Source organism: Echeneis naucrates, chromosome 14 (assembly GCF_900963305.1).
Source record: "Echeneis naucrates chromosome 14, fEcheNa1.1, whole genome shotgun sequence".
NCBI lineage: Eukaryota > Metazoa > Chordata > Actinopteri > Carangiformes > Echeneidae > Echeneis > Echeneis naucrates.
Genome location: NC_042524.1, coordinates 8,804,942 through 8,826,808, shown reverse-complemented (window position 1 = coordinate 8,826,808; position 21,867 = coordinate 8,804,942). Strand labels below are relative to the sequence as shown.

General features: G+C 41.1%; 1 protein-coding gene across 3 annotated transcripts in view; it reads right to left on the bottom strand.

Moving 5' to 3' along the window:
• Window positions 1-224: 224 nt before the first annotated feature.
• The window catches only part of fnip1 (folliculin interacting protein 1), a 35,223-nt gene continuing 13,580 nt past the window's right edge, over window positions 225-21,867 (bottom strand). The window contains exons 3-19 of one of the 3 annotated variants that reach the window (XM_029519048.1): window positions 20,209-20,212; window positions 19,588-19,701; window positions 19,388-19,498; window positions 19,066-19,140; window positions 18,873-18,964; window positions 17,996-18,079; window positions 16,137-16,208; window positions 14,380-14,515; window positions 13,304-13,505; window positions 12,822-12,907; window positions 8,106-8,252; window positions 6,234-6,403; window positions 3,821-5,537; window positions 3,536-3,701; window positions 3,068-3,268; window positions 2,865-2,980; window positions 225-2,495 (exon numbers count right to left, since the gene is read on the bottom strand). In XM_029519048.1, coding sequence (XP_029374908.1) covers window positions 2,417-2,495; window positions 2,865-2,980; window positions 3,068-3,268; window positions 3,536-3,701; window positions 3,821-5,537; window positions 6,234-6,403; window positions 8,106-8,252; window positions 12,822-12,907; window positions 13,304-13,505; window positions 14,380-14,515; window positions 16,137-16,208; window positions 17,996-18,079; window positions 18,873-18,964; window positions 19,066-19,140; window positions 19,388-19,498; window positions 19,588-19,701; window positions 20,209-20,212 — 3,572 coding nt within the window. In that variant the 3' untranslated portion in view covers window positions 225-2,416. Of the gene's footprint in view, window positions 2,496-2,864; window positions 2,981-3,067; window positions 3,269-3,535; window positions 3,702-3,820; window positions 5,538-6,233; window positions 6,404-8,105; window positions 8,253-12,821; window positions 12,908-13,303; window positions 13,506-14,379; window positions 14,516-16,136; window positions 16,209-17,995; window positions 18,080-18,872; window positions 18,965-19,065; window positions 19,141-19,387; window positions 19,499-19,565; window positions 19,704-20,208; window positions 20,213-21,867 lie in introns of all 3 variants that reach the window. The other 2 variants (XM_029519047.1, XM_029519049.1) reach the window with 2 other exon arrangements.

Genomic DNA, 21,867 nt, shown 5'->3' with positions numbered 1-21,867 from the left:
TGACAGAAGAGCCCGGAGCTGCTCAGGCCTTTGGCTTCACTTTCAGCTGCTTTCTAATGTAGCTTCAATGTCATTTCTTCTCAATGGTTGGTATGAAATTCCTGTATCTGAGTTATAGTTCATGGATCGCTGGTTTTGGGACATTCACACATTAAGCATTTAACTTGTCCTCCCTTTTCTTTTGATTCAGTGACAAGACATTCCCACGGAGACATAAATTCTCAACATCGACATCTTTATTGCACAACATTCCCATAAAATTGGGAAAATAATTTGAGGAGACAATTCTTAAAAGACATTCTGTACAAATGCATGGAAATAAACAGAGTATGTACAGTTTACATGAACCGTTACACATACCAAGAGCAACTAAATAATTTATTCATATACAAAGATGGAGAAGCAGATAAAAATTCATACCCTTCAAACATAACGACTGGTTTGTACAAAACGTAAGTTGATATAGCGGAGCATCTTCAATACAATAACAAGCGTGTATCAATTTTACCAGCAAAAGGATCTCTCCAGAAGCCTGCAATGCATTCATGCCACTTCTCCATTAAGACTTGGGTTATATTCAGGGTGCAATTTGACTTTATAGAAAGAGATTAACACTGTCCAGTTCTCAGGGTTACACAGCCAATTACTCTTGCTCCTTGTAGAGACAAGTCATTCTCAGTGTAGAGAAAAAAAAAAAATCCATTTTGTCCCTGTTTCCAGTTCCCTTGGCATAAATGTACATTTACAGCAAAGGTACAGGGGTGACAGACATTGCGAACACAAATATGTCTGAAACTCTTATGATGCATTCGCCCATTGGTAAGTTTCCACTCACCCTACTGTTTCTGCAATCAAACAAAGAACAGATTCAATTCCCAGCGCTATCAAAGACGTAATACTGTGACTGATTAAATAATGCCCCTTCGCCCACTGCAGGTTACACTTCTTGCCCAGGAGAGAATCCAAAAAACACAAAGTAGGAAACCAACTTGGGCTCACTTTTACACTGCGAATTGCACCTGGGGTTTATGGCAGAAAAGCCCAAATAATTTTTTCAGTCAATGTCATGGAAAATCAAAAGGATAACACAAAAATAAAAGTGCGTTACTATAGTTTTGTATTTTGCAAGTGTTTTTGTGAGTATAACTGTCATAGAAACGTCTGAAAATACAGTAGTGTTAACTGATACATACATATGCACTATAAGGCCTACTGTGTTCCTCCGCTCTCTCGTCTCTCTCTGCAGCAAACATTGAAGCCGTAAACATGGTAAAAAGGTGGCAAAGCTATAAAAGTGTGAAAATATTTCAGCATTTAGTTTTAAAATATATGTAGATGGTGCGTGTTTTCATTTTTCCACAGTAGAAAGGAACCCTTCTAATCACAACCTGGTGAAAAAATATCTTTTCCTCCTTTTTCTTGGTAACCATCATCGTACAGAATCAAACAGCCTTCCCCTTTTCAAAGAACACAGCATAGAGTCTGTACACAGTTTACGCTGACATTCCTCTGATTAAAATATCTTAAAAAGTATACCTCAGGGTTCTCTATGGGGCAGCTGTAAATGTGTGTCTCATCTACTGCCCATATGAAGATCTGAGGTAGTGCTGTACCTATGATAAGAATGTCAAAGCCACTTTTAGCCATTTCAAAACCAGTTTGTAAAACTAAAGCTCATGGTGTGCATCGGTCACAACCTCTGCCACACAAAAATAGGCTTTAAACTCAGGTGTGCATTGCAATTTGACAAAAAGAAATGAAATCAGTCAGATTTGTGGAGATATATCAAGGAAATTTGGCTTGTAAACAAAAGCATGAAGATAAACAACATAACATAATGGGCATGAGATTGATAACGTAGAATGATATTAACTTCCAAGTAAAGTTTGAAAATATCGATCTATTTCCTTTAAACATGTAATCCTTCACTTTGTACGACTGGATATAAGATTGTACAGAAAAAAAACAAAAAAAAAAACAGAATTCCTTGTTAATGTACGGTAGATATCTTAAAATTTCATTTTCAACTCAGAAAATGAGTGGAGTCTTTGGCTATTGTGTCCAGAAAAGTAAAAAGCCCTGTTTTAAAAAACAACATTCAAACAGGAGAAGGTCATGTTGGGGATGCTTCAGTCACCAGAGAGCCTCACTCCATCTGAAGGACTGTGGTCTCAAGCTGCCCTCCCACCCATGGTGCGTTTGCAATATCAGCATTGCACCAAATTCAGCAGCAGCAGTTGTGAGCAGAGGTGCTGGCTGTGGTCCACCAAGACGAGCACCACCCCAGCTCAGGGCTGAGACCCCACTAAGCAAAGCGGACAGGAAGCCATGTCGGGGGTCAGCTGCAGAGCATGGACGGCTGTGTTCAGGGAGATCACCCAGGTCTCATCTGCTTGGGACCTTGGTGTCTGTAGTCTCATAATAGGATCTGAGCCACATAAGGGGAGTGAGTGCTGGCCACTGCAGCCAACAGCGGAAGGTCGCTGGACTCGATTCTGTCAAGAGACAAAAATTAGCCAATTAAAATGACATCCACTCATTGCAACATCACTCTTCTCTGGCATAACGCCTGATGCAGTGGCCACTCAATGAGGCCTTTGTTTACCATCTGAAAAAAGTTCATATGAGACATGTGGTGATGTTACAGCTCTGGCTTGGAATGAATCCACTGTGTAAGTAGTACAGTACAGATGTGCCAGGCTGATTTATTCCAACTTTACCTTCTACTTGTTCTAAGATATCTGAAGGATAAAATAAACCACTTTATTTAATCACTTTATTTCCACATTACTTGGTACATGTTTTCATTATATATTGTCACTGTGAGGTGATCTATGTGTTTGGAATAAAGTCCGACTGCTTACCCTAACACCATTCCCAGTTCTTTCACATGGACTCTTGTCTGGCCCTTCAAATACTCAGCAAGCATCTTACTTTTGAAGTAGATTTCTTGCAGGCGATCTTCAAGGTGCATTATGCACTAAGGAGGAGGAGATTGTTGGTTAGTTTGGAAAAAGCAGAAGAACAAAAGTGATCAACAGCACAAACCCAGAGAAGTACAACATACAAAGTTGGGTGAGAGGTTGAGTTTGTAGAGCTGGTGAGTGGACTGCAGTAAGCTGGAAACCAGGCTGGACACCAGGACTTCCTTCCCCAGTTTGTGGACATCAGTTGCTCGTCTTTGACTGCTGGCCACCTGCACTGTCCACTTGTCTGTGTCTGCTATAATGCAGACGGCCTCGGCTATGGGCTCATCCAATACTGGATGCTACAGAGGACAAGAAAAGTTAATCAAACAAGTTATTTGATGTTAATGACATCATCTTGTTTGTCTTTTTACAAAATTCAGTTTCCAAAGTAAATGATTCTAATTATTCTTTGAAGTTTATATTTAATTTGTGTGATTAGCTCGTCTGTTGCAACCCGAATGTAGGAACCAAATAACTACAAACATCTGCATATTGGAAAAACATTCATTTTTAGCTTGTGTTCTCTAAACTCATTGTGGTTGTCTCTTCAAAGTTTAGCCCCTTACCTGAACAGCATGGGTTAATTCAACCATTAGGTTCTGTCGAAGCTTCTCATCAGTGGGCATCCCATGCAGTACAAAGTCTGGCACATAGGTGGGGCAGTATCCTCCAAACAGGGACCGGCCAAAATTGGCTATGGTTGGCTTTGAGTAGTTCTCCACCAACTTTGATCTGTAAATCAAACGTGTCAAAGATGATGCACGGCATATTATTGTGATTACTGGTTACAACTAAAGCAGTGGATAAAAATACTGAATTCAGCTTCATACCAGGGCAGCTCCTCTACTCACCCTGGGAAGGGCACCAGCATTTCTTCCTGCCAGTCCTCTGTTTCCTCGGTCTCACTGTCCCCTAATGCACTGTCTGAGCTCTCGTTGCGTGGTATCTCCCAGTCATTGACAGGAACTGCCCTGCGTTTTTGGTCCTCTTTGCCGTTGCTGCTTCCATCCTGTGGGACAGGGACTGACGACACAAGATCCTGGTCCTGCTCAGAAGAGCAGCCCCTACAGCAGCATGTGTCAGAGGAGTCTGTAGATCCACACCTACACCTCCTCTGGACATCCAACAAAGTGTCTCCCTTCCTGCTGGACCCCACCTCTCCTTTACTTGTACCTAAAAAAACACCTAAACCCCGACTCCTGCCTGCGCCCTGAAAGCTGTGACTGCCATAGTCACCAGGCCGGGGGACTCCCGAGGGGTCCAGCAGGTCTTTGTGCAGACTGTCTGTGGTACTGGCCTCCTGAAGTTTGGCTACATCGTCTAATGTCCTTGTCTCCACTGGGTTATCCAGGCTGAAATACTCATCAAAATCATCCAAACAGTTTTGGCTCCACCTTGACATCTTACTGGACACCCGCTGCAGGGCTGGAGCCGCCTTGGTCGGTTTGGTTTGGTCCTCTGATGCACTGGGGTTGCTGGTCTTTGAATCCACTCCTCCCTGCAGCTGCTGTGGTTGTTGTTGCTGATGCAGGAGCAGCTGCTGGGGAAGTTTGTCCTTGAGGTGTTTCTTGTGCTTTCTATACTCCTCGTCCACTTTCTTTCTGCGGCTTTCTGTGTCAGAGTCAGGAGACATGGAGTCTCCAATTAGGAAGGTGACTTTCGTTGCTGGCTCCGCCTCCTCTGTTAGAGTCAAAGCCATGGGCCTCGTCATGGTGTTTCCTGGTATTACCGGTACTGGCACCATAGCTGCCAGGCTCTTATCTGGGGGCTTCTTCTCTAGAGTAATTCCCAAAGGCTGAGGAGCCAGCACTTTCACACCTTGGTTTCCAATCCCTGCATCTGAATGACACTTTTTACACTCTGCTGCGGAAATCTGGGACGAACTTGATGACAGAGTTGACGATATGGACTGAACAATGAGCTCCCCCTTGGCGTCTGTATCTGGTACGCAGACCTGCTCCCTGGGTGAGGCTGAGCCAACACGCAGCACAGTCTCCACTCGTGCCTCTGAGCCCACTGGGCTGTTAGACTCCCTGTTCAGCTCCCCAGGTTCTGCTGCCTGTGCATTCCTGATAATGGGAACTGTGCCCTGACTGTGTCCCGTCTGAAGCAAACTGCTTCTAGACCCTTGACTCTCGCTGCTGTTCTCCTCATCTTCCTCATCCTCATCTTCCTCCTTGGGTGTACTTCCGGTACCATGCTCCACCTCAGCATCTGTATAAGTGCTGCTCTGGAGACTATTGTCTGAAGGGTAGCTGCTATCTTCGGCCTCAGTCTGACGGCCACGGGCCCCTTGGGACAAGTAGTCTCCACTGGGTTTATGGACAGTAACTAAGACATAGTCCGACTCCTCCACTTCTCCTTTCCTTAGAGAGGTGGTGATGAGGGAACCAGGCATTACAATGGCCTCATCCTCAGCACTGTCCAGCATGTGCGTCTCCAGCAGCTCAGAGCAGCGAATGAAGTAGGTGAGGACGTAGAGGAGCCTTTGGACCAGTTCCTGCCTGCGGCCCACAACCACTGTCCTCGACAGCCGCACCGGTGAGCCAATGGCCCCATACAGGTCCCCTACAGGCAACGGCAGTAACAAAACACTCGTCAGTGTCATAGAATGTCCCATTTTTCATCAGTGAACAATGACGGGTATAAAAATATGATAAAGGGAGAAAAATACTTTTATGGTGTGTCCTGGACAGTTTAAACAAGCATCATGTAACAAATGTTTTCTCTTTAAGACAACATCACCTATAATTTTTTTTCCCCCTCACTCCTCTTTACCTCTTCATGTTACATATTTTCACGAGGACTCAGAGCTTTCATCTGCAGTTTTGGCCTTGAACACTGGGTGTCAGGATTGACTCACTTTCTGAATGTTTCCCATGTCTGTATATTTATTGTATTTCATTACATTCTAGAAACACATTATTGCATCTTAATTATGAAACTATATCAATTACATACCAAAATTTACTTTCACGTAAAATGCAACTATAGAGAGGGTTTAACACAGACTGTAGGAACTACTTTACACCCATGAAACCGAAATACACTGACATATACACAACTAAAACAGATTGAAAGCTTGGTGGAGTTCTAAGAAGACAACATAGTTTGGTCCTAACTTATCTTCATGCTGTAATGATCAACAGTTCCAGCTTCATTGAAAATAAAGACCAAACACAGGTGTTATCCTCTCACGAGGCTCTCAGACATACAGGGTGAAGGTACCTTTGCATTCTGTCAATGTTTTTGTTTGACTCTCACCTAGCTGTGCCCAGAGTGGGTTGTAGGGGTGTGTCTTTGCCAGCATGTCAACGCTTTGCGAAGAATGTTTCTCAAGGAAGATCTTGATTGGAGGCTGCCCATTGGGCATGACGGTGGGGACCCAGGCCAGATGATTGGTCAGGACGGCGGTCAGTAAGGCTGGGAGGAATCTGGAGCATCAAACAAGGTTGGTCAGCAGCAGAGTCACTTCCTACTTGATTTCTATCACTTAAAAACATCTTTGTTTCTTGGTTGCTCCTTGACCTTTTATGTTCAGGTCAGATATTCTCTTACTTAAAAGAAAACTTTGGCTACTTTGATAAAATGAACATATACCTAGAGACTTGTGCAGAAGCACTCATAAATAAAATGCACGTATACACACACACACACACACACTGTATTCATATGAGTAACTTCTCTTTACTGACCACAAGTATGTACTTCCTTTCCTGTCTCATGACTCAACACTGTCATGGAAGTCAAGTTCAATCACGAGCTAAACCACAGTTGTAACTGTGATAGTCATCAAATCTATCACTCATGGAAATACTGATGGGATGCGGGAAAGATATGATGTGATAGAGTAACACCAGTGGTTGCCAGGGTGATACAACGTTTAATTGAACAGTCAGAAGCATGTAGGTGTACTTGCATGGCAGTCATGTTATTCACTGGTGATAGGAACAGTGACTTCAGTTAAGAAGTGATTCTGACAGAGAAACACAAGCAGTGGATTGGGATGCACAGTTTCTATGGCCAACAAACACAGGGCATACAGGGGCTTCGAGAACAAAGTTCACGTTGGGACACACACACACACACACACACACACACACACACACACATATATATATATATATATATATATATATATATATACACATTTATAAAGATTGACAATTCTGGTTTTGGAAATTGTTAAATTGAGATGCACATCTAAAGGTTTACCATATTTGCTGGTCTGAAGCCCTTTAATAACTTCATCTGTATCCCATATTGTGAGACATTGAGTTTTGTATCATGTTGGTCTGTCATTTAGTGTCTGCCTTTGCTTTAATTGTCTTGTATGTAAGGGGTACCCATGCCAAAGGAAAATGAACATCTTTGGATTATCCTGTACAAACAAGCCTTTGGTGAATAAAAATAAAACTGCAAATTAAATATACATTTGTTATATTCCCAAAGCTTATGTAATAATCTTTAACTGGGCTTCAGTCTTCTGGACTGAACCTGGAATGAAAATGTAGTAAATGATAGCAAAAAAAAAAAAAAAAAAATCTTGTAATTCCTTCCAGGGAAGCTAATAAATGTTACTTAAATCCCTGAATATGGGTGCTAAGTTCAATAAAAGTCTTGCTACCAATTCATATATGTGCAGCAGTGGTTTGACATGGCTTTGTAACAGCAACAATAAGTATTTAGAGCTTCTCATTTACAGCTCTCTCTGCGGCCAACGAATAAAGTCTGTGTGTGTTCAAGTAGAAGAAAGGGAGAAACAGCCCACAGAACGTGTGTATGTGGGAGACAAAATGAATAGTGTGAATCTGCCTGTGTTTCCCTGTTCATAAAGCTGTGTGGGAAGTACAAGCCAACAAAAGATGTAGAACAACTATTCATGTGTAACTTAATTTCCCAGTACTAATTTACATGTCTTTCCTTTTTTGCCTTGTGAGCTTGTTTTAATCCTGCTTGCTCCAGATCAGGCAAAACCGTTTGTTTCCACCACTGAAAAGTTGGTGTAACAGCTGAAAACCAGCTTGCAACATGACAGACCTATAGATCTACCTCAGTCTAGGAAACCTCTTCAAGTGTTACAACATCTTCAGAAACTCTGTGTAATAGCAGAGCAGGATTAAGTAGACACTCAACTGGTTCTTGGAGGCCTGCTCCATCAGCAGGGAGAGCTCCCTCATGAATTGACCACAGAGCTGGTTCTTCTCTGACGCTCCAGACATCATAGTCAGCCAGACAGGCTCGGCCACCCGGGGCATGGTGTAGAGGTCACAGATGGTCATCCTGGAGTTGAGGTACAGCAAGAGTGGGAGGGATGAAAGCAGCAGGGAGAGAGAGCAAATGAAAGGGAAGGAGGGAAAAGGGATAAAACAGACAGAGATGGAACAGGCATATTATTGTCTCTCGGGGTAAACAAAAGAGATCTCAGTTCACAGAGCTTTGCTGTCTGCACTCAGACCATAGGAGACCCTGGGAGTGTGTGTGTCACCGAAAGTCTGACCAATTCGTGCACACCCATACACACAACCTTGTCTCTTTTACTGTCTGTGTGTAGAACTATCTGTATGTGGCTCAGCTTGGGCATTTGTCCATTGAGAAGGACTGGAGTTTCCATGGAACGTGGGGCTGGTTGGTGAGCATGTCTCGGCCAGCAGCCAAGCTTTGACACAGGGGCAGAGGGGAATCTCTGCAGTCTGAGGAATGTAGAGAATCAGGCGTTTTTTAAGTCAGAGCTGAAATATGGCCTGCAGCTGCTGGATTAAGGGTTTAAAAAATGCACATCTACAGAAAAAAAAGAGCCATCAGTTTTAATTACGAGTTATTTTATTACTTCCCCCTGTTCTTAGCAAACATATAAATCGAACCCATATATCAACGGCAATCTCCTGCAAACACATCTAATACTTGCGCATACCTGGTCTAAATTAAAACTAGAGTGTAGCTATCATCTCAGGTTATCCGTCACAAGACTTTATGGTTCATACTGATAAGAGACCAAACCTTCCAAACTTAATTTACTCTTACTGTTCACTGGTGTGAGAACACAGCCTGTAAACAAGGTTAATGCTGCAGTAAACCAACAATTGCTTTGACCTATAAAAAACCCAGTGACAGAGAAATGTAGACAGTCAGCTTTCTGAGAGAAAACACGTGACAACACAGTACAGAGGAACATCATGTGTAGTCTTTGGGTTTAAAAGTAGTTTTCAACTTGGCATAAAAAGAAGAAGTAATTCATTAATTCAGCTCTATTGCAATACAGTTGTTGCAAGCAGTCCTTATTTCATGAACGTATTTTGTGTTGTAACCCTCAAAAACCCTGCAAACCCTGTGAACCTGATAACATTGAAGACAACAAATTCCACAAGACAAAAAGTCCTCCAAAAATTGTGCTTATTCAATATAAATAGCTTTTTTAAACAGCAGGATTTGCTGAAAAACTGTAGCCTAACCTTTAGTTTGGTTGAATGTTTAATTTCAACTGATGTTATGACACAAACAGCACTGTTTAACCTTCAATGTCCACTAAGTAAACCAACCAGTGCCAATTCAAGTACACCTGTGCCCTAATAAGCTACCGTGGACTTTTACATAACTTTTACATTAAGTGACCAAGAGATCATCTTGACAAGAATCACCAATGACCAATCATTCATGATCCCTGTATTAAGTGGCCCCAGCAGGAGAAAAACAGGATATACTTGATGTAAACTGCACCTTGACACATACTAACAGGTTTCCAACCCTCTCTCCATGTCACTGTCAGTAGGGATGGCAGCATCGAATGATCGAATAGTGCGTTATTCATTCCTATGTTGTAAACAAGTTGACTTATCCAGGGTCTTGTTAAGCCCTACTTGACCCTGAAGTGGTGTAGATTCATCTATGAAGGCCCCCTGTGGGGAGAGGCCTGAGTCTGAGCCAGTGCTAGATGAGTGTGAGGTCTGGTCTCAGTCTTTCTGCAGCAGCTGTTCAGGTGAACTTTAAAGATCGCGCCTGTTACATGAAATTAAAATGCACCAGGCGGCAGAGACAAATTTAACTTGCTTGGAGAGCAGGCCACCAATTTCAACATTCCTGAGCACCTTCAGCTTTTAGCTTTACAGTGGGTTGTGTTTTTATAAGATTATTCTAAGTCTAGAACACAAGGCAACTTGTAGCTGAGCAGCTATGGTCTTATAGTATTCTGGTTTAAGTTACAAATCAGTAATTCAATTTGTTCCCTAAATTAATGTATTAACACATTCGAGCAAAAAAACATTCAACTTTCTGAGTCAAAAAAATTTATCAGTATTACCAGCACACCAGTCTTTGGTATTGTTTTGATTTAACTTCATTTTAGGTCATTATAGATTTTAAACACAGTGTTGGCACAATATTGACTTTGTCAATCCTGCAGGCTGCAGACCCTAAACCATTTCTGATAGCTGCCTCATGGTGCATTTTGAGGGTGATTATGTTTGTGTGGTGAAATGGGAATTGGACAACCCTGTTGTGTTAAGTGTTTTATTTTGTTCAGCACCTCTGCTTCTGCTCTTGTTGCAACCCCTAACACTGGTTAGTGTGACTTTTATGTACACATGCCTCTGCCAAAGATGCAGCTTATCTTTGTCAGCGTGCATGTCTATGTGTGCGTGTCTTCCCTCCAACTACGTCAACGCAGCATCAGCTAAGGCATATTTTCCAGTTTCCATCTGTAGTGTTCCATGAAGTTCAAACCCCTTAATGGCAAAGGTTGTCACAATTATATTTAGCTGTCTGAAGGTGAGATTTTACAGATATTTTGTTTGTACCGTGTAATAGTGTTCCTCCTGCCAGCACACATATATTATTTACTATTCTGGTGCTCATGGCCAGTGCCTGGGCTAGATAGGGTTGCCACTCAGGAGGTTTGGGTTCCTGTGGCTGGCTGCCAGCAGGCATATGACTGCAGCAATGAGGGGACCTCAGAGAGGGAACTGCCTGCCAGTGTGTCAGTGACAAGTGAAAGTAGTGGCGGAGACAGGCATGGATGCTCATGCGCACATTAAATAAGTGTGGGGGGTTTCAGTTCGTGAGAAAAAAAAATTGCTCTGCAGAGCTGACAAGCATGTCTCACACTTGCACACATAATTTAGGAACCTAAATTATTTTAAATTATTTCATAAATTATAATTATTTCATCACACATAAAACTGTTTTTTTGTGTTCACTTTATCATTTTCACATTTGCACTGCATTTTAAGTATTTGCTGCATGTGCCCTTATATAAAATTTGCTGCTACTGGAATGTGAATTTTCCTCTGGAATCAATAAAGTAACTAAATATCTATTTATCTGTCATTATTCTTGGAACAGGCGATTATAAATAAAGAATCCTCTTTTTACATGGTAGTTGCGGAGAGTTTTAACTGGAAGCTTCTAAAACTCTGGTCAATGAACTTCCCTAAAGACAACCAAATATCTAAACCAAGATATCCCAGCATGCACTGCAGTTATAGTGCAACATGGTTTACCCAAGACAGGTAGGGAACAATATCTTCCTCCTTTCTTTTGCCCAACATCTTTCATCAGCTCTTACTTGGCTTAGAATGCTTGTTATCAGTTTAAAGTTACTCAAAGGAACAAAAAAAATGCACATCACATGGGGAAAAAAACTGCAAAAAAATGTAAAATGAAAATAAAATCGCATTGTCTTCACACACCAACCAATTAATCATTAATAGCTGCTACATCTCAGCAGACTGCATCAATAACTGGAGCAGAATTACAGAATCCCCTCACTTCAGCTGTTACTCTCATATCCCACAAAATCACTTTGTTACACAGACACTAAATGCTGGCTGGCTGCTATCACATAGCAAGAAACACTTGCTTCAGTTAGTAAGATAAAAAAACATAAGTTTTTTGGGGACGATACATTGATGACAGCTTTGTGTGGAGGAAATGTGACCATTGAACAGTAAACACAGGAAATGTCAAAATGTTTTCTTATAAACCACATTAATAGTTGACATACTCATTTTGTTTATGTAACCAACATTAAATCAGGTCATTAAAACTGCCCAAATGTTAGTGCCATTACGTAAACAATGTAGGACAAGTATGGGCACCTGGTGACCTACTTTTAGGAATATTAAGACTTTGCCACCATCAAAGATGAAACCTGGATAAAAAGCATATTTAGTCCGAGACTTTTGGATCCCATTGGATGGCTTGAGCTTTATTTGAGAAAGCAGCTTCTGAAATCTGTAATGTGAAAAGTAATTTTGCTCAACAAAATGTATTGTTAAATTTCAATTGTGTAGCTGTAATCAAAGTTGTAAAAGGAAATATAAAGATTTCTTGGAAAATATATATTTTTTTCTTGATCATGTGAAATGTCTAGTTTCATGCCTGTTGTTTTTGCCTTTCACACCCAAGTTCAGCCTACTTCTATCCAGTTGTCCTGGATAAGTGAAGACTGAACACAACACACTGAATGAAACACGTTGCAGAACACAGCCTTGTGTCAGATTTCATGGTACAAGGATCCATCATATGAATACAAGTTATGTCCAATGTCTGTTTCCTGGAAACGTATTTTAAAAGTCAAATGTGGAGATATTGGCTTGCACCAAGAGAGGGAAAGGGAGTATTTGGATACTGTACATAGAAAAAGAATGAAAGATCTTTAATTTAGTTCATTGCAAGTGAGAATTTTTTTGAAAAATACAGTGAATATTGTGATCTTTGTCTTTAATTTAAGTTATATTAATTGCAAGATGCTCCCTTTTAAAGGTCACGAAAAGGTTTATGTTGTTATGTGAAAAGAATTTAATATGTAAGACTATTCTCTGTGATGTAGTGCGTCAATGCAAGTTGCTGCCCAACCTGAATTCGTTGAGCCCATCCACCATTCGGCTGTAAGCCAAGGCCCTCTGACTGGCATCAGCTGACCGCCGACTCATCTTCATGGCCTTGAGAATACACAACACACACACTTTCAGATATGTAGCACTTGAGCTGACAAACACAGTTAGAGGAAAGGTAGAGTGAGAATTTGAGAGAGAAGACATAATGGGGGGCAAAAGGGATGGTAGAGAAAAATTTACAGACTACAGACACCAGTAAACAGAACGACAGAAATAAGGGATGCTGTCAGATTTGGACAGTCAATCTTAAATCAGGTTAGTTATTACAAACAATGCAAAGAAGTATTTGGTCGCTATTTATATCTCTACAAATGGGGACATTGAAACACTCACTTTAGAGTTGGTAAAACTATTATTGTTGATTTTAGGAAAGGAAAGGAAAGGGAAATCAGGAAGATTCACACAGATGGCCTAAAGTTAAAGCTATCTACATTAAATCACCTGTTCAATGGCACTCTTGAGTTTGTTCATGTGGCTTTCAAAGAGAGGGAAGTGTGAGAAAAAGAAATCCTGGAATTGGCTGTTCTCCTCAGGATTGGGAGACAGCATAAAGATGACCCCAATGGCGATCTTCTTCTTCCGAGCTACACCAAGGCTCGGTCCCCCACTTTCGTCAGACATGTTGAAGCTCTCCTCCACAGACCTGATCAGGACACACAAACACAAGGGTGAACTTCAGAGCAGAGATGGATTCAATTCCCTTTCCATAGGCTTAAGTGTGTGTGTGTGTGTGTGTAACTTCTCTCATTTATTTCATATAGTTAGGTCTGAACCCTTGTACTTTTTGTTAGGACAAGTTCTGATTTACCTTGAAAACAAATTACATTTTCATCTACCACACTGCTTCACATGAACACTAGTTGGAATACTCTCTATAATGTTAATTGCAAGGACTATCTACCACCCTTTTCATCTGTTATAACGTGAACACATCTAAAGAGACTCTTGAATCCTAAATCTTTTATTTACTGTTACAGCTGGTAAACAACACAGTTTGATACGGTTAAACTGGAGCACCTAGAAGATTAGAGCAGTCAGAGGCTGACAGCTGTATTTACTGTGACAGGCCAACACAGCATCCTGTCTAGCCAAAGCACTGTCAGTATTTGCTCACTCACACACAGTGAGATTGTGTACTTGAGTACAGTTATTAGCACATAGCACCAGTGCGTGTCATTTTCTCAGCTGCCTGTCGGATTCTGAGGAAGCCCTGACAGGACAAATTACAGAAGCCTGATAAAAGCCTTAAATGGGAAAGTGACGTGGAGAGGAATAAATGATTGGGGAGTGAAAATGTGTCAGATATATACTTGTTTTATACATCTTTTTGTTAAGTTTACAGTGGCAGATGACAAGGGGAAATTTGTTTCAGCACTTCTGTCTTTTTTTGGTGTATAAATATGTGTAATACTTTTATTACTATTGCATGTTCATGCAAGGTTTTTATTTGTTGTTGTTTTTCTACGTAAAATGATTTTGAGTTGATTTTCACGGTTATATGTTTGTATCTGGCTCACCATCGGGGGAAAACACCATTCTCCAGGCTGGTGGTTTGACTTCGGAGCCATCGGCGCTGGTAGCTGGATGCACAGCTGCTGGTCAGCGATGAACCAGGGGATGGGAAGGGAGTGATCCACAGGCTGCTCAGAGATGCTAAAATGACAGACAAAGTGGCAAAGGAGAGAGAGACAAGTAGAGAGCACAGTTAAAGACACCAAGAACACAGGGGAATTAGCAGAGGTAGAACAGAAAAGAGCAGGGAACAGATGGGAAAAGTGGTTTGTGACAAGAGCGAGTCAGACAACAACTGCGTACAGTTATTCATTTGTACAAACACAAACACTATAACAGCTAGACCGAGATCGAGAGGACAGTTACTACTTTCGGACTAGAAAAGAATGTGAATAAAAGAGCACACAAAACACAGAAATGGACACGCTCACATACACAAACACTGCTCTCTATTCCCAGAACACAAACCCTAATTACTGGATACTTATCATATGAGATCTAATATCAGTATCGGATATCAGTCACAGTCAACAGTCACATGCTGCATTTATTGGACAACCTGGATTTACACCAGGCTGGCATGGTAATGACAACTCTCTCTCTCTCTTGCACACACTGGTCACAGGGCTATTTACAGCCTAGGCAGCATGCTTTGATCAATAGTCACATGAACCATTTACACAGTGTTTAATCTTGTGTGTACATGTGCGCTTGTGTATGAGAAGGTAAACAGAGATAGTGTAATGGAGTGACTGAATGAGTGTGTGTTGAAAACAAGAACTGTGCTAGGGGGCTGAAGACTTAGCAAGGAAACTAAAAGGACAGGAAGTTAGGCTGGAAGAGATTCTGTGTTACAGAGGGACGTGTACATTTGTGTGTGTGTCTAGGTGTCAAAGTTTGATAAAGAGCTCTCCCATTAAACTCCAAAGGAGAGGTGGGGAAAGAAGAGATGAGAGAATGAGGCTTGATTTAGACGCTCATTTAAGAAGTAAACCCTTTGTATGTGACCCTGGTTTGACCAGAAAGTGCAATTCCACTCGTACCAGTCGTGCCAGTGGGGCATGGCAGTGGTTGTAGAGGGGGTCAGGAGCAGAGCAGGGAGTAGGCAAGGTTTCCATTTTCCAGTTTCCATTGCACAAGATACTCCAGACCCTGCACGTCGTGCAAATACCCCCACATCGTCTTTCCCTCCTGCATCATATGTGGCCTCTCTAGTTTGAGGTCACAATAATGAAGGATTAACAGTGGAGACAAAATGTATGTCTCTCAATCTGCATTTCTCACCTCTCACTTTCTTTCCATACACTTTCTAAACACCCACAAATGGATGCAACCATGGGTCATTTTTAATGACTGGAAACTGCATCTGTGCCTGCAAACCGCACTAGTGACAGCTTAAACATCACTAGTTAAAGTAACCCGTGCTTACGCAATTGTTCAGGGTTTTGACCTTGAAAAGCGAATTTCAAGCAGGTCAAATACTTTCAGACAAGTAGAGCTTGAAAAACTAAACTTGTCAGCTGCATCACTCATGTTTTTGGCATTCCAGACCATGAGAACCTGTTTGAGAACATTTGTGGAACATAGAGGGTGCCTCTAAGGTGAAGGAGGTACAGACCTATACTTAAACATCTCTGTTCCTTGAACTCTTCGATCTTGACAAGAATAAATGTAAACCCAATCCAAAAGCTCAACTGTGGGACTGAAAGCAGTGCAGAGTGTAGGTCAATCCAGGCTTTGACTCCTAGTCTTATTAACCTACCTGACCGGGCGATGCCACTATCCCTCTCGTCATAGAGTCCTCTGCCAGGCATATCCATGGGATGACTGTGACCTGGAAGAAGGAGGAAAGTTTGGGGGAAAAAATGGAGGGTTGAGTTTACAGTAAAGGAAAGAGAGAGAGAGTTAAGAAATGTGAAAAGGAGGGGTTAGGAGGGAAGATAGTGCAGAAGTATAGAAAGAAATGAAAAGGATAAAAAATAAGACGAAAAAACAAGCTGTGAGCAACAAATCAACGTGATCATTAAATATGAGAACCAGGTACTGGTACACAACTTTTTACAAGAGCACAACAGTATGGATGACACTAAGCCTGTGTGACTGTTCTCAAATGACCTGCCTGTCAACACCACTGAAATGGGACAAATATCAATTATTCTCACAGCAAAGGTGTGAAAGCTGCAAATGGAGCAGTTGATTGTACTTGCTGTTGAAAATACTGTCCTGGTTGAAATTATTTATCAGTGGGTCAACATGACTTTTTTGGCAAAGCAGTCTTTGCGTGTGTATTCCTGTCTTGCATGTGCTTTGTTACTAAGTCAACATTGCATAAATGACAGAGCAACTTGCCATGCCAACCTAAGGGTGCCCGAAACAGAATTGTGAGTAGGCAGCATGGCACAGGGACAGACTCTTTTTAACACTTTACCATAGCAAAGGCAGATATTAACCCAAGTGAAAAGAAATGTGGAGTAACCACAGAATACTTCTGACAAAGGGAGTGATCAGTGTGGACATTTATTGTTAAAATCTCGCACTTAAAGTCAGCGTGTAAGTGAGAAAAAAGACAAGCAAATACTTATTTTAAAGACTTTGTCTAGTGCTCACAAAGAGGGAAAAACTTGAGTAATGAAGTTGTCATTGTGAGAGAATTTAGTTCCTTTCCGAACTTGGATAAAAAAAAAAAAAAAAAATTAAATATATTACTTCAAAAAGCCATGTTATCTGCATAAAAATGCACATTTTAGGGGTTGGTATTGCAAATTCTGTACGTGACTTCGTCTTTTCACTCAACTTCTGCCAAGGCTTTTCACTGCCAGCTAATCATGTGGGGTTGATTGGTGGCACATAACTAACAGGTTGTCACTGTACGGATCTGGGCAAGGATATTCTTGTGTGAAGCAATTTTTCTGGATCATCAAACGCTTTTAAGAAAATATAAAAGTCCCTTAAATAGCGTTTGGCAGAACTCTAGGAATGGCATCATAAGGTATTTGACCTTTAAATAGAAATTAAACACCCTGGTAACAGAGACACTAGAAGATTGGTTAATGACAATGAAGTATGAAAGTGAGGAGCACACAGTGAAGGAACTAAGAAAAACACTACTAAAGCTACAGCTACCAACACCAGTTAACACCCATGCAGGCCATTCCTGTGTGTGTGACACATCTCCTGGCCTGGGTCGGATAGTACAGGCACACATATTTAATGGTTTATTAATGCTGATGCTGTCTTACTCAACACTCCAAAACACAGCAAAATAAAGGGAAGGCAGATTTTAGGTTTAGAGCTCATTTTAAGTGACCGAACATTGATAATTGAAAGACATGTAATTTATTATAATTATTTGTTAGATTTGTTAAACTTAGAGAAGACATAATTGTAGTTTTGGAAAATATACCAAACATTATGTTTGCCCCTACTTTCTGACCCAAGTTATTTACAGATGTGCCGTGGTTTTGCATGCTGTGATTACTGCTAGCACTTCCAGTGTGAAAATCCCCACACAGGCATGCAGCTGCTGAGAGCCGAGGACTGTACAGCCACATCTACTGCAACTATAACCTAAACACATGCATGCAACTGGCACATCATTCATGGCCAGTTTCAAGCGCCAACCTGAAAAGAAAGATGCGCTCTTGATGAGGCGCAGGGGGCCCTGTTCAGAGAAGGCCCGGCGAGGGCTGCAGAGCTGAGAAAATCCTGCGCCGCACAAACAAAAACATGGACAAGAAGAAAGGAAGAGAGCAAAAAGACAACAAAACATGAGCCATGGTGAGTTAACGAATAAGGAGGAAATTTGGCATCCCCCTGTTGTCCTGCCAAAGGCATTGTAAACAAATGAGTTGCAGAGGACTTTTTTTGTCTGGAATGAAATAGCACCTGTTATCTCATACAGTAGTTCAGTGAGACAAATGAGACAAAGTTGGTATCACTAACAGAAAACCAAACACATCTTTGATGGGCAAAAGCAGATGTTTGTGTTTTCTGTGAGGATAAGAGAGAAAATGTCCAAAAAGGATGACTTTACCAACAGCTCTTTATATTCACATTACTCACTGTGAAGAGAGAGCTGTTGGCAGTCCTTTCAGTACAGTCAAAGAAGAATGTGAAAAGGCAGAAAGGAGAAACTCTAAATCTCCTGCTTCTTCACAGCTTTACAAAGTCATTCCATCATTGAAATTACTTTGAAACTAAATGAAATGAGTCAAGTTGCAGCTGGCGTTAGGCAGTACTTTGTATTAATGCTTATAGTGAAATATTAATCCATTACATTTTGAGTTGTTCTCAAAAGAAGAAACAAAAAGTGAGTTAATGAGGCAATATTAGACACTAATTCAAGATTGAAGTCACTAGACTGAGAGTGTCTGTAATCAGAAGGAAGGCAAACACTTTATTGACTTCCAAATTACAATTCTTGCATGAATAAAAAGGAAACAGGTTGATTATCACTGATGACTAAAGGTTTGTTGAGACACTCAGTTGCTATAGTTACCTATGTTGCCAAGGAGACTGTTTGGCCCAGTGTTTTGATCAGGTCTTAGGGTGTTGCTGTCCTGTCCAATGAACTCCAGACTGTCCTGTAACCTGCACAAGTTGAATCAGAAAGTCAGGACTAAAAATGACATAACATATAGTGAAGTTATCTGCATGTGTGAAGTGTGTGCACTTTTAGCGTGTATGCTTACGTATTAAGGCTTCCATACACACTGCCACCCGTTCTGGCGGTGAAGACTTTACTCAGCATCAGCTGAGGTGGTGATCTGATACGATGATAGCACAGGGACAAAGATCATTATTTTCTGTGCTCAGTTTTGATAACTCACGACTTCTCCTTTACTTTCTAAATCCTCTCATTTGTCCCTCTCTCCTTTCTTTGATTTTCAGTAATGGGTATTCATAGGGGCAACTGAAGATGTACTAAAATATTAATACAAAGAAGTTGAATGTCACAATTCAGGAAGAAAAAGAAAATGCTGCGAGAGGAGCCAACATCCCTGTTTTCCTTACCTGATCTGGTGGATTTTTAGCGTGGAGCCTTTGTAGCTCATGGCAACAGAGCCAAACATCATTTCCCCCAACATTGCCACATCAGAAGAACATCTTGAACCCTGAAAGGAGAGAAGCAGAGACTTTTAATGTGTGTGTGATTAAGTATATATTATATGCATGTATGTCTATGTGTTACCGGGAAGCGGAGACCCGGCTCCTTGGTTTCCTTGGTTTCGGAGGCGCAAGAGGAGGAGCTGTCCAGAGAACTGCTGCTGCCGCCTGTCGGACGGAGCTGGCAGCATTTTGCAAACATCTTCACCTGGCCTTCTGTGCTCTGTAGGTCGTGGAAAAAAAACAAAAAAAAACAACAACAGAAAACATTATATGCAGCAGAAGACAAACTGATGCAAGTACATTGGGCAGTAATGGATAAACATTTCGAATTGCAACTCATTTGGTACCAACATATAATTCAGTGATTCCCAACCCCTGGGCCAGGGCTCACTCACATGAAGTTTAAGCACGGACACTGAAAAATTGTTTCCATAACAGTATATTTCTGTTGAAAAGATATTCCTAATTGTTAGCGGGAATTGAATTAGTCACTAAAAAATAAAAAATAAAAATGAGCTGTAGTTCTGAGCAATTTTGAACACATTGACATCACAAATATGGATGGAGACAGTTTAGTATTCACTCAGCCCACATATGGCTGCTAACATAAACCTTTTCTGTCCAGTTTTACTCTGATGATCTGACATTTTAACTTGTCCTAAAACCAAGTATATCGAGTAAACTTCTAAAAAGGGACTTCATGTCAAACACCATAAAAGCCTAACCAAACTAAAATGTGAGGCTCAATCTGCTTGTGTCATGTGCTGTCTTAACTTGAATAGGAATGCATTTGGGCGGATAGGGAGGGCAGGGGGAGGGTGTGAGTTTGCACAAGGGTCTGGTAATGCCTCAACTACTATGGACGATCTTGTAAAGGAAATGTGCAAGAACAATAAATAAAAACAGAACAAGTTTAGGTTCGGATGGGAAACAGGAAGTGAGCAAGAATATATTTGCCGTTTCATTCTTCCATCAAGTCCATTTGTTAGTATATTATAGAATGCATACAAGCGGCTGTGTATATTTTCTTTTTAAGTTATATCGAGTTTCTGTACACACACCCATTAATGAAGCCACTCCCATTATAAGCAAGCTTTCGTTTGAGTGTGTAGATGGGTGTGTTTGTGTGTCCGCTGCAGTGCAGTGTGAAGTATGTGTACAGAGGCCAGCAGCATGTGACTGCCAGTCATATGATTCTTTCAGGAACCCGTGAGCGAGCAGCACTGCAATTATTGCCTCCCTCCCTCCCTCCCTCTCCTGCAGTCTTCTTTCGCTCTCATTTTGTGCATCCATTTATTTCCCTGACCAGATTTAGCTCCTTCACTAGCTTTCTTTTCCTACATTTTACTCCTTTACAATCTTCTTCTTTTTCTTTATCCACAAATCAGGCCAATTCAATTTCTGCATGATCCTTGTCTCTCTATTCCTCATTTTCTGTGACCCTTTGGCTTTTGCTTGTCTCTTCTGTTGATAGATCTAAAGTAAACTCCTGTGAGTTGACAAAAATGAAAACAAGAAAGGCACAGCCATCATGTGATAGAGGTCCCACAGAAACTGCAAAGCCCTAACACTGCAGAATGCACCAAAAATACTGGACTAGTGAACACAGTCTCTCTCACTCTCTCTCTTACAAACACACAAAACAGTAACTCCTCCTTCGAAAGACACTGTGTTACTGTAGAACATAATTTAATACAATTGTATAGTCTAGGACAATTATATGGTCCTCGTCATAACCAAATGCAGTATATAATATAAAAGATGACAGGAGAGACCAGGAGTATTTTCAAAGGCAGAGGAAATTTAAACAAAATTTACGAGAGGCATAACGAGGAGAAAATGAAAGAAGTCTAAAGATCTAAGGAAGAAAGAGAAACAGCAGATTTAAAAAAGGTAGACTGAGAGCAATAGGAAAATGTACAGAGGGTGAGAACACACCACAGATAGATAAAGACAGATGAGAGAAAGACAGACGGCGAGTGACACGGCTGTCATGTGAGGATGAAAGAATGCTGCTTACACATGGGCTGTCAGCTGAGGCTATTATTATTGGAGATAAGAGCACCAGAACAAACCGGTCAGGGTCAGACAGTTACAGACAGAAGCACTATGAAAATATTAGACATGTTGTTTAAAATTCAAAAAAAAAAAAAAAAAAAGAGTGATGACCATGTGTCAATGTTTATTGGAAACATCACCAGGCAGGATGTCAATGGGAGAGTTCCTAGACACAAGGCTGTTAGTCAGAACACATCATTGACATTTTTGATGAGCAGTGTTGAACACACCCTGATCAGCTGCAGTAAAATCAGCATATCTCACTGGCTGAATAGGGTGTGTTTGCAAATTAACAATGCACACAGTAACTCACAATACAAATGACC